The sequence below is a fragment of the Periophthalmus magnuspinnatus genome, chromosome 24 (assembly GCF_009829125.3).
Source record: "Periophthalmus magnuspinnatus isolate fPerMag1 chromosome 24, fPerMag1.2.pri, whole genome shotgun sequence".
Taxonomy (NCBI): Eukaryota; Metazoa; Chordata; class Actinopteri; order Gobiiformes; family Gobiidae; genus Periophthalmus; species Periophthalmus magnuspinnatus.
The window spans coordinates 11,577,420-11,589,602 of NC_047149.1; the positions used below are offsets into that span (position 1 = coordinate 11,577,420).

The window sequence follows — 12,183 nt, forward strand, 5'->3', positions numbered from 1 at the left end:
ACAGGTTTGTGTTGTATTTCTAATGAAAATCTGTGACACAATCAAGGCTCAAGACCTAAAGACACTCTTTTCCCCCTATAGACCAAGTGAACTTGAGCGTGTACAAGCAGACAGTGAGAGGTTTAAAGAGGAGAGGGATGCGTTTCAGTCCAGACTGAGCACTCTAACTGAGGACAGAGAGCAGCTTGCAGCAGGCTCTGGACACACTTGCACAGGAGAAGCAGCAGCTCCAGCAGTTCCTGGACAACAGGATGGAAATGCTACAAGTTGAGGTTAGAACAACACCCACCCCAGGAGTCACTACATTTTTTTTTTTTTTTTGTGTGTGGCGTACTTTTTATTTACTGACATCCTGTCGGGCAGCAGATTATTCGGCTGAATGAATCTCTGCAGATAGTCAGAGAGCAGAAGCGCCATCTGGAGAAAGAGCTGCACACCAACTTGGAGATGGTAGGAATATGTTTGTTGCTCTACTCCCAGTACACTCAACTAAACTACATACATATTACATATCTGTTAATAGGTTTCTCAATTAAATGCTTCCCTCCATGAGGTCAAAGATGAAAAGAGTCGCCTGGAAGAGAATCTGCACAACAATATGGAAATGGTGAGAACACACTTGGAAACTCTAATGTTACACTTTTTTAAAATTATTTTTGATTGTCTTTTCTCACTTTTTTTATTATTATAATTATAGACTTCACAAAAGCAGGAGCTCTTGAGATCAGTTCAGGAGGAGTTGTGTGAACAGATAGAGAATAAATGATGAGCTAGCTCAGGAGCACAGCTCATTAAACCAACAGGTGAGTGGCTCTGTAGTAGGGATAAAAAGATAAAGTCTACATAATTGTTCGTGGGGGACAGGAATGTTCTCTGCTAGAACGTAGTTTTTTTGATAATCAAGTACAATTATATAAAAGTTGTTCAAACATGCAACTTATTGTAACATTAAAATTATAATAAAAAATGTTATGGATATTAATAAACTGTCAGAAACTTGAATCGTTATGATATAATCATTAATCCCACTTATTTTGGCCATGATAATCGCAAAACAAAATGTCAGTTTCTATGCTTTATTACTTTTTCTGCATTATGATAATAATAAAGTTGGTTAAATCAAACTAAATATTAAAAAAATAACAACACTGCAATTGGTTGACTAAAAGACTCCATTGGCCGAATTAATCCACTAAAGGACTTTAGTTGAATTTGAAAAATGCTGATATATGACTACTAGGGCTAACTTCTTTTTTTGGGGACCAGCTTCAGAGTCTTACAGAGAGACTGCAGAGTGTGGAGGCAGACTGCTCCACAGATGAGAGGGACAAACTTGTGTCCAGACTGAGCTCTCTCACTGAGGACAGAAAGCAGCTACCAGCAGGCTCTGGGACACACTTACACAGGAGAAGCAGCAGCTCCTGGACAACAGTGGGGAGAAGGTACTAAACATTTACAAGAACCTAGCTCCAGGAAAGCATGGCAGCTGCCTGATGAGTCAGAAAACAAATCCCATTTGTTCAACATGCTTATCAGCTCATTCTTTGTGTTCTAATAATTCCCAAAAGAACCCTTACAGATGACAGCGTTTATCAACCAGGGCGCATGGACAAAAGCCCCATGTTTTAGGCAAAAAAAAAAATTGCTTATTGCTTGCTAATAGTGGGTTGACAAACTGAGCTGAGCTTTACTATCGCTGTATAATTTTATTTTTTTTTTGTTTCAAAAATATTTTACGCATTGAAATATTTACTTGTTTAAGGTGAAGCTACTTAAAAAGGAGTTGGAGATGTCAAGGAAGAAGGAGACTGAAGCACAAGTTTTCTAAGCAAAGCCAACCAGACTATTTCTAGTCTGAGAGAACAGCTCAGCTCTCCCCCTGGGGGAGGGCCCACTGTCTCTACTCCTGGAAGAGTCAACTCTGCACCTTCAGGTATAAAGATCCCACATCATTTTCTTCTGCTTAGAACTTAGTCTCATGATGCTTAAAAAAGCCTTTGTACATCAATTGTAGAAGTCATTTAAGAAGTTCAAGAGGTTTGAAGAAAATTGTTTCAAATGGTGCATCTGTGAAAGTTAAATCCAAGGTCTTCGAGGCTCCATCCTGCCTCAGCTACTTGGCCTAAAGCACCACTGATTCCTTTCATGCGATCAATCATCTGGGTCAACAAGCGCTTCAAAGCTGGACTATCATGGCTGTAAGTATGATGCCTCTTTTTCATGCTTCCATTGGAAGCTAAAACACAACACAGGTGAGTTCATCAAAATTAATTGTTGTTCTCAGGGGAATCTGCAGAAGTATACCCCCAGGTACCAACAGTTGTTCGAAAGAGCTGGTAGAGAAGGACTTAACTGTGTTTGAGGAGAGGCGTTTGCAGGATATCCTACTGTGCAGAGTGCATGCACCAAGCTACTCCATAAAGGACATGGACTTTGTGTCGCAGTGGAAAATGAGGCTGAAAGAGGTGCTGGAGAAGAGGGCAGGTTTACCTTGAGGTGTGTGTTTTCAAACATTCATATTTTATTGCAACTGGAGGTGCAATTTTTATTCTACCTAAAATGTATGACAAAAAACTTTCTTATATTACCTGATTTTATTTTGCCTCTTTTTTTTTTTTTTTTTTTTTCTTTTTTTTAACAAAAATGTTTATCTGTCTCTAGAAAATGGACAGTACTTTGGATAGATTTTTGGACTTACACCGCAGTGAGCTTTCTGCTGAGTTCAGAGAAAAGGAAAGGTTTGAGACAAAGCTCCAGGAGATTTGTCATGGAGAGTCTGTAGACGTCTCTGCACTGGACTCATTCCTGGACACAGAGCGGCAGCTTCGTACCACTTTGCTTCAGAAAAGGAACAGCCTTCTCAAGGTATCTGCCTTTTGATAGTTTTCAGTGTGGAAATTGCTTTGGGTGCAATCAACTAGCAGCATTAGAATGGTATTATGTCAGTAGCTGACTTGAGGGTACAGTCATAGGTTTGTCTCATTTCTTCAACTATTCAACAAAAAACATGCTTTAATTAAACAATGCGTGTTACTAAAGTTATTTGTGTGTATACAGGCCGTCACAGAGGAACACAGTGGCTTGCTGAAAGAGCTGAGTCAGCAGGCTGCTCAGGTACAGGCTCTGTTAGAAGACGAGAAGAGTAAAAGGTACACTCTGCAACATGGGCTTGAGGGAGCACCACTCAAAACAGAGATGTCTCTCATAGAAGACCATCAGAACCTCCTAGTTCAGCTTCACACTGCTCAGAACCATCTTGAGGTAAGTCTGGCACCTTTCACCCTGTATTCTTGACAGCAGCTGCACTTCACCAAATTCAGTCAGATGTACACCACTGGGAAATATCTTATTTGCAGATTCTGCACTTAGAGAAAGGGGAGCTGCAAAAGGCCCAGATCAAAGCAGAGTATCAAGTTTCTACTCATAAAGAAGCCACTCAGCTGCTGCAGACAGAGCTGCAAGACACTTGTGCAAAGCTCCAGGAGAGGGAGCGCACCATTGAAGAGCTCAGCACCCAACTACAACAGGCTGAGGTGAGGAGCCTGCCTGCATGGACAGCAGTTTGACAGCTGAATTCATTTCTTTAAATTCATTTTTGTCCTTGTTTGACAGAGAAATTCTGATGTTGTGGAACTTGCAAAACTTAACAGTAAGATCACCAAACTGGAAAATGGAGCTCCAGTCATCATCAGAAAGTACAAGCACGAGTATGTTCTCCATTACTGTGGTTTGGCAGTTTCATGCTTACCGTAGTTCTTCAACACGCTCAACGTCTGTTTGCCTGTGTCAGGATTCAGACGCTGACATCGCTTTTAGATGGAAAGGAGACATCGCTCAGAAAGCTGAAAGAAACCCTCCGATCGCAGCAGCAGAAAGACGATTTCTGTAAGAACACAAACATGTTTACATGTGACTATTTCCTTCAGTTTGAGCCAACCGATATTAAGATCTACATTTATCCATTACATTTTACATAAGTCACTCATTTACATAAGCAGAGTTTCTTCAGTGTCTTTATAATATTTTTGGGCAATGATAATTTCTATTTATCATGCAGGGTTTCCTTGATGTTATCTTAGTTACAGCAATAGTTTTGATTTAATGCTTTTACGTCTTTTCATGAATCGTAACAAAAGTTTCTTTTTGAGAATCAATAAAATCTAAAACATGGCAATAATTGGTTGTTACTTAAATTTAAGCTACGGCGCCTGATGAGATTATATATATATATATATATATATATATATATATATATTATATATATAATATATATATATACACACACACAAATACTGTATGACCCATTTACGCCCTCCCCTTTACATTTGTTTTTATGTCAATTCTAATAATGCTCTCATATTCCTGCCATTTATTTAAAATGCACATCTTTGTTGAAACTGTCCCTTTATGTCAAAACAAACATGGCAGCTAACAGAACAAAAAAAAAACATCAAACAGCTAAAGAATAAAATGAACTGAGAATTAAAGAGTGATTTATTAAAGCAGTTGTACGCACAGTTGTAAAGAGCTGCCTGTCTCTGAGTCATCTTGCCCTAAGCTGTACCATTGTCAGTACATACAGCATTTTTATGCCACACCGATAAGAATTACATGCACCAGAAAGTGAGTTTAGGCCTGTTAAAAGGAGCACGAGGCCAAAACACTTCTTGGAACGTAGGATAAGCAGTTGGTCTAATATGCATCAGACAGTGGACAACAGATCCATTTGACTGGGAGATCCAGTACACTATGCTAAGATATAACTGAACTAAGAATTAAGAAACCATCATATAGACTGGGTAGTGGTATGCAGACCTTAGTCCCAAAGTACAAATTAGGTAAAACACTAAAGATGTTAAATATGAAACAAAAAATACACACATATACAAAGTGTTTCACGTACTCAAGTAGTAAGCCTTATGGAAAGAGGCTTCTCTGAAAGACTTCTAGATGCAAACCACACTAACCTTTTACTGTGCAAGATGAATGACAGACTGTGGTTGGATGTTTGTGTTGCAGATCTGGAAGGGGAGGCTCTTCATGCCCGCCTGGTTCAGCCTAAAGGTGTGGTCCAGACTAGTGTGCTTGTGGAAAAGGGCAAACTTGAGGAGGAAGCAAGACAACGCAAACTGAGAATCACTGAGCTGGAGAGGTAACATCACCAAAATCTCCTCACCTCTGACAATTTACTACAACACACTGACACCTTCAGTGAGCTTTGTTTGTCAAACAATTGTAGGAAAATGGATATAGTATATCTACACTACTATATTATAGTGTTTACACAGAGTGAGTAGACCAATATTTGAATTCAATATATCATGCAATGCATACTAAATATTGGCATTATGATTATTAGATATTTAAATTCACAAAGGTTTCATAAAGCTTTCCAGCAAACATAAGTCTGACATAGGCCTGCTCTTACAGCCTGGTCACCAGTCTGCAGGCTGAGGTTGGCAAGTGGAAGCACCGTGCCCTCAAGATGAAGAGTGAGGCTGAGACCAAATCCAATAGGGAGCTACAGCCAGGCTTTGAATGTAGCCCTCCAAAACGACCCCGATGTGACTCTCCCAGGAAAAATCTGCGCTCCCCTAGGAAGGCCCTGGATTCTCCAGCTCTGGCGCTCCTCAACTCTCCTAAAAGCAGGTTCTTTGACGGTGGAAGCAGCTCTGAGTTTCTCGTTAGAAACTGTCCAAAGCAGTTCTTCGATAACTCTTGCCTTGGGACACCTCCAGGTGAGACTTCAGAGCAGATGAGTGTCTTCAACCTTAGATGTTTTCAACTGTGCTCTTTTTTTAACAGAAGTATTTCATTCTCCTGAGACTACAGAGGCAGAGCATGGTAAAAGTTAATGGGACATGAATCATTTTACCATTATGGTCCCTTTCATGGGTATAACTATAGCACAATAAAACACACCTACACAGGTCACTGAGGTCAGGTTAATGCATAGAGCCCAACATGCTGTGGAACAAAGTACTGGTTTTGCATAGGATGGAAATCACACATGGGCATATGCAGGAAAACAAGATTACAGACAATTTGCCAGTTTTATATTTTGTTCTCATGGAGGTGATTTCTGCTCTGCTTATAGTGGCCGTTGCCTCTGTCTATCTAATGTACCATGTTCACTAATTCTTGTAAATTGTGCCCTTCAGAGCATTGTATACTTTAACAAGCCAGTAGCTTATGTAGGAGCCACATGTTATGAGGGTCTCTAGGTCAGTATGGTTCCCAACCATTTTACCCCAGAGGATGTTTTGTGGGTGTGGTTGGTGTGCAGTCTGTATTAATGCATGTTAATTTTCCTCCCCAAATAACATCTCCCCCATCACAAACTGAACCATTTTCCACTCAGATTCACTTGTGTACAGTTGTCTGTTGATTAGTGATGGTGTATCTTTGTTTAGCACTTACAACATACACTAATGAGCATATGTTCTTTTGCAGTTGCAGAAAATGGCGCAGATGTAAAACAAGATTGGCTCAAATGGCCTATGTCTCCAAAGGAGGAAGAGATGTGCAAAAAAACAATAGGACATTGCTGCTATTCTAGCATGAAGTAATATTTTTAGTTTGTGGTTTGTTTTTTTTTTAGTTAAAGCAATAAAGTTTTTTACCCGGTAAGGTGTCATCATTTCAGTGTTGCATCTAAAACACTAACAAAGTGTGAGTGCTCATAGTTAAGGATGCACTGGCAGTCATTCACGGAGATGGCAAAGAATATAGTTACATAATTATGAAATCAAACCATGTCGATTTCATCAACCACACAAATCTACAAGCAGCAGAAATGCAACAGATTAAGATTCATCATGGTGTGAATCCAACTAAAACGGCTTAAACTGCATTTTCAGATTTTGATGATGCATTTGTAACAGGCAAGAGTAAAAATCATGTGTATGCAATAAACTACAAAGTTTTTCATTTACAACATGAAATGGATTTGTTATATTATGTTGTATATATTGTGCTCGGTTACATTTATCCAATTTACATTTACCTGAGGAACTTTAAATAAATGGTATTAAATGGAGTTGTGTTTTTTTTTGGTTTTACTCCTACTTGAATGTTGTTATTGAAGTAACGGTACTCTCGTATAAAAGATTTGGTGACTTCCCACTTTAAGTCTACAAATAATAAAAGCTTTATTTTGATGTTGTGAAATGATTAACATTTGTTTCTTGTATGATTCCTTCAGATCTGAGTTTTTTCCGCATTGTTGGGTATGTCCTTTGAAAATACCAGATTTTGTGGATTATTTATGAAGTTAGTGTGATTGTCCTTCCAATCGCACTAACTTCAAATTATAAATCAACTGTTACACCCTGGCACAAGTAATTTACTCTTACTTGAATAGAATTTTTCGAAAATACTCTTTTTACTTGAGTAATTTCTTAAACTATTACTTTGTACTTCTGCTTGAGTGATGTTATTATGAAGAGATGGTTCAGTACAATTTTTGGATACTCAACCCTGTGATCCTCAAGTTCATCCCTCAAGACAGTAGGCGGCGTTAACGAGTCTACCACCGACAGAACGTAACAAACGTGACGTCATATTCACGCGTCCACACAGATTGTAAAGATGGCTGAAATTGAGTAAGTCCACGTTTGTTTTTTAATCTGTAACCATCCAGTATTTCATTTGCCGTTTCTTTTCCTTTTGCCCATTTCAGCGCATCTGATAATTACATGACAACCTGAATCGACTAAACTTTCATTAGTGGGTGGTTCATATAAATCACAACAAACTAGAATTTCTAGTGTTGACTCGTTTCTGATCCGAGTATGCGTTTGTAACGGGGTCAGCTCTATGATCACACGCGAGTTAGAACTATATATATATATATATATATATATATATATATATAAAGTCTTTGTCTCCTCTGCTCCATGTTCCCACATTTGTTGAGTTGTAAGGTTATGGTTGTTATTATTACGGCCTGGTTTTGAGATCGAGCAAGGGTATGGATAGGGTTATGAATGCACTTCAAAAATATCTTGAAATGTATAGATGCGCAAATAATGCTCTTGTTTTTATCAGTAAAAACTATACGCGGGTCGTGCATTCCTCTTCACATCTACAGTTTTCCTCCTTGACGCACTAGCTCAAACATCTGCCTAGTATGTTAACTATAGAGAGTATAGTGTGTATTACTTTGGTAGGGAATATGTTCCATCTTAATTACTGAATTGTGTATTAGCTTAAAAACATTGTACAAACTTGTTAAAAATTAATCGTACTTGCATTTAATGTATTATGTGAATTGTAATGCTTCCGTTTTAATCAGTAGAATAGTAGACAGGCATTTAACAGTGTACATTAACGAACATTTCTGTAAATGTACCAGAATTAGCCAGATATAACTTATATTTTATTTTTAGTCAAATGTTTTGACTTGACATGAATTCTTCCTTTGTGTCTGTGATGAACCTATAACAGATCTCAAAAGGCCATCAAATTGGTTCCAGAGTATCTGCTGAAAAAGAGGAAGGCATATCAGGCTGTCAAAGCAACACAAGCCAAACTCGCTCTGCTTGAAAAAAGAAAGGTCTGTTCACTTTGGATTTATATTCAAAAATGTTTTTCCTTTAAATTATTTCTTAGCTGTGATATGGCAAAGATCATAAACATTTTTTTATTTCTGAAATCATACTTTCTGTACATCAGTGATAGTACATTTTAGTAATCATCAGAAACAGTACAGTTGCAAACATTCCAGATTAGAACAACATATTACGAACACAATACAAAACATTTTAAAAATAGAAGATAAAAGTGGACTCATGGCAAGGTTTTATGTCCATTGTGTGGTGAAGCATGATTCAGACTCCTTTTTTTTGTCTTTAAGTTTTCAAAAGGCAAACCCCTGAAATTTAAGCGTTTGGAAAACTTTTTAAAAGACAGCCACAAGAAACATCGTGATGAAAGTCGTCTTCGCAGAACTGAGCTCAGGACCGCTACGGTTCTTCCACCTGCAACAAACAGGCTTGCATTTGTTGTAAGAATAAGAGAGTGAGTATCTTTCTGGACTATCTGCTTTATTGGGTGCAAAATCCAAAATGGAAAATCCAAAGTACATACATTTGTAGTGTAACCCACATCTCCTGCTGGAGGTTAGTAGCAGTTAATGATAGGCATTGAAGTTTTAAACAGTGCTCTGCCAGATGGCTGACATCCTTGTCTGTCAAAACAAACAAAAAACACTTTCAGGTAAAAGAAGTTCTATAGATTTTGTTCTGAATGTTACTAGGATATTTGAGGGATTACTTTACTGAGATTGTGCTACAAATAAGATGCTGTGATTGGAAGTTCCAAATAAGAAATGCTATCTGTATATTCTTGTTCTAGACCTCCATAAATTTGAACAGAAGGTTATCCTGCACATGTCTGCCATAGCTTTATGAGTTTAGAGTCATGGCTCTGATGGTTTCATAATGAATGACTGTTCAGGTTGATTTATGATGTCCAGTAAAGTCTAAAGTTGAAGAGTTTTTAAAAATATTTTTAATAAAGGTTTGATACGTTCCTTCCTTAATAGTTTCCAGCAATGTACCAGATATCACCAACTCATGCACCACACATTATGACCTTTTTTCTTTTACAAATAAGATGGACTGTTAAACAGTTACAGTTAGCCAACTGTGAAATTATTTTGAATTTTTTGCTAGGATTAAAGGAGTGAGTGCCAAGGTTATGAAAGTAATTCAGATGTTGAGATTAAGGAAGATCTTCAGTGGGACCTTCGTTAAAATCAGCAAAACTTCAGCAGCCATGTTGAAGGTGGTTGAGCCATATGTAGCATGGGGGTGAGTGCCAATCAACTGTGAAATTGTCTAAATATAAAAAAACATTGCCTCCAGTGTCTGTGTTTTTTGTCCAGATACCCCAACTTAAAGTCTGTCCGTGAGCTTATTCTGAAAAGGGGACAGGCAAGGATCGGCCGCAAAAGGATTCCCTTGACAGACAACGCCTTCATCGAGCAGCATATGGGTATTATATTAAAGTCTCCCATCCATAGGTCATAGGGGGTATTCCATTAACTTTGCATAACCAGCTCAGGCCTTTGCTGCAATTTGAGGCTCAGGCGTTGATTGAATGACAATGGTGATCAAGTCAGAGGTTTAAGCTGCTGTGAATCTCAGGAGGCCCGATTAATAAAGCAACAAAACAACTAATAATGACCTCAAAGTTTATTGTGATGTATTTGTTATTATCAGACTAAACAAGAGGGGAGCCAGAGAGAGAGGGCACACAGTAGCCTTAATGTGGTGGAAAGGTTTGAGCACCTGAATGATGCTATGTTATTACGAGCTTTGTGCCCCTCGCAGGGTCATCCACAGCAGGGTCACCCATGGCAAACTGGTCCTAGGTGACAGGTCAGATTAAGAGCGGTTCAGAAACCCTTTATGATGAACACCACATCAAGGCCTGTTACGTCACCCGGATTGGCGTCACCAGGGCCCCACCTGGAGCTAGGCTTGGGGTGGTTGCTCGACGGCGAGCGTCAGGTAGCCAGGCCTTCCCCTGCAGGGCCCAGCCGGGTACAGCCCTATGAACCCAGTGTTATGTCTGCTTGTGCAAAAGCAACACCACACCACTTTAAAGGAGACGTACTATGTAAAAATCTACTTTAATAATCTTTTAACCTTGTTACAACTGTGGTCATGCATCTTTAGCTTATTCAAAGTTGTATTTTGACTGATTCATGTAGGTTTGAAAATCTTGTATTTGAGTCTTCAATGTGCCCTATCCCCACCCACAGCCCTGCAGTTAGTTGCATATATATGATAAATGACTGTGTAATACTTGTTAGGTTCAATTATAAAAACATAAATGACAATCCACTGCTTGTTACGGTGAAATGCCACTATGGAGAGTTGGGGCTTCTCCGTTCTGCAGTTTTAAACAAGAAAAGCATAATGTATATTAAAAGGTTTACCCCTCAAACCAACAATTACAGAACAAAATATAGGCATGTTTTATCACTGTTTAAACATTGTCACTGATTAAAATTAATTTCAAAGAACAATACATATGACAAGAATTGAAGAGCTTGTGATCATGTCATTCAAATGATAGGATAAACTATTTGATTATTTGCACCTGCTTGGTGTGTATTGCGTCTCTAATGAAGACAGGTGATTTGATGCAGGTGTGGACTACATTTACTAACCAGGTTTGTATTTGGGTGCATGTTACCAAGGCAACTTGCTGCCACTAAGGATATTCTAAACATGGACTGTCAAAACATGCTAGGCCCCGGCTTTAATGTTGCTTCATGAAATAACCCCATAGGCCAGTTTTAGACTTTGGAATCAAATGTACCTTTTCCCAACAGTGCTCACATATTTGTGATTGAAGAAGCCTTGGTTTAGGCGAGACTTTGTACTCCAAATATTGTATACATTTTTTATGTTGACCTGTGATTGTTTTATGTGTTGTCCAGGTCATCATGGGATCATCTGTTTAGAGGACCTCATTCATGAGATCTACTCTGTTGGAAAAGGTTTTCGTGCTGCCAACAACTTCCTGCAGCCTTTCAAATTGTCCGTGGCGAGGCATGCGGCAAGGGACAAGGCAGGGCTCCTCAAAGACCTTGGAGCACCTGGATTTCGCGGTGTGGACATTAACAGCATCATCAGGCAGCTAAACTAAAGGCCTTAGCAAACTGGACAGTTTATTTGTTCAGTTTTATTAAAAGACATTTTGACTTATCCAGCTTCTCCCCAGTTCTGGATGTGTAAAATAATTGTACAATTTGTCTGTAGAATTTTTCCATCGTGAGTGTGGGATGCATATGATTTGAAATGATACAGTGACAGATTGTGATTGTTGTTATGACAGTTTTTCCAAGGGAACATATTTCTGAACTGATTTTTTCAAAACTTCCAATCCATTTCTCAATAGTTATTACAAACAGCAAAAATGTATCAATGTATCAGATGTCAAGCTGGTGTTTTGTTCCAATGTGCATCTAGCAGGACTATCAAAGGATAAAAGTATGGAACATCTGTATGACAATTCCTTTAATATTAGTAGCCATGGTTCTATACAATAAAGTAATGCCTAAAATGACTGACAAAAGCGACTGTGTGAAAACAAATACACAAATCATTCACTGTGGTATGCCTTCAATTACCGGTATATAATAAATTTGGTTAAACTTGGTTTTCC

At 38.6% G+C, this 12,183-nt stretch overlaps 2 protein-coding genes and 1 long non-coding RNA gene across 3 annotated transcripts; all 3 read left to right on the plus strand.

Moving 5' to 3' along the window:
- The first annotated feature begins 412 nt into the window (after positions 1-412).
- LOC129457412 (uncharacterized) lies at positions 413-1,376 on the plus strand. Its single transcript, XR_008649244.1, has 4 exons — positions 413-450; positions 524-607; positions 698-803; positions 1,267-1,376. It is a non-coding gene; the product is annotated as an uncharacterized LOC129457412 (long non-coding RNA).
- Positions 1,377-2,145: 769 nt separating this feature from the next.
- LOC117392471 (CAP-Gly domain-containing linker protein 1-like) lies at positions 2,146-6,569 on the plus strand. Its single transcript, XM_055232403.1, has 11 exons — positions 2,146-2,198; positions 2,285-2,480; positions 2,662-2,865; positions 3,058-3,261; positions 3,357-3,533; positions 3,613-3,707; positions 3,791-3,885; positions 5,020-5,152; positions 5,431-5,738; positions 5,806-5,844; positions 6,454-6,569. The coding sequence occupies exons 1-11, from the start codon at positions 2,146-2,148 to the stop codon at positions 6,567-6,569; spliced, it is 1,620 nt and encodes a 539-aa protein (XP_055088378.1).
- A 990-nt stretch (positions 6,570-7,559) lies between these two features.
- Positions 7,560-12,183, plus strand: rpl7l1 (ribosomal protein L7-like 1). Its single transcript, XM_033990476.2, has 6 exons — positions 7,560-7,604; positions 8,449-8,557; positions 8,858-9,021; positions 9,678-9,815; positions 9,890-9,999; positions 11,456-12,183. Exons 1-6 carry the CDS (start codon positions 7,591-7,593, stop codon positions 11,662-11,664), a joined length of 744 nt encoding a protein of 247 aa, XP_033846367.1. The 5' UTR covers positions 7,560-7,590; the 3' UTR covers positions 11,665-12,183.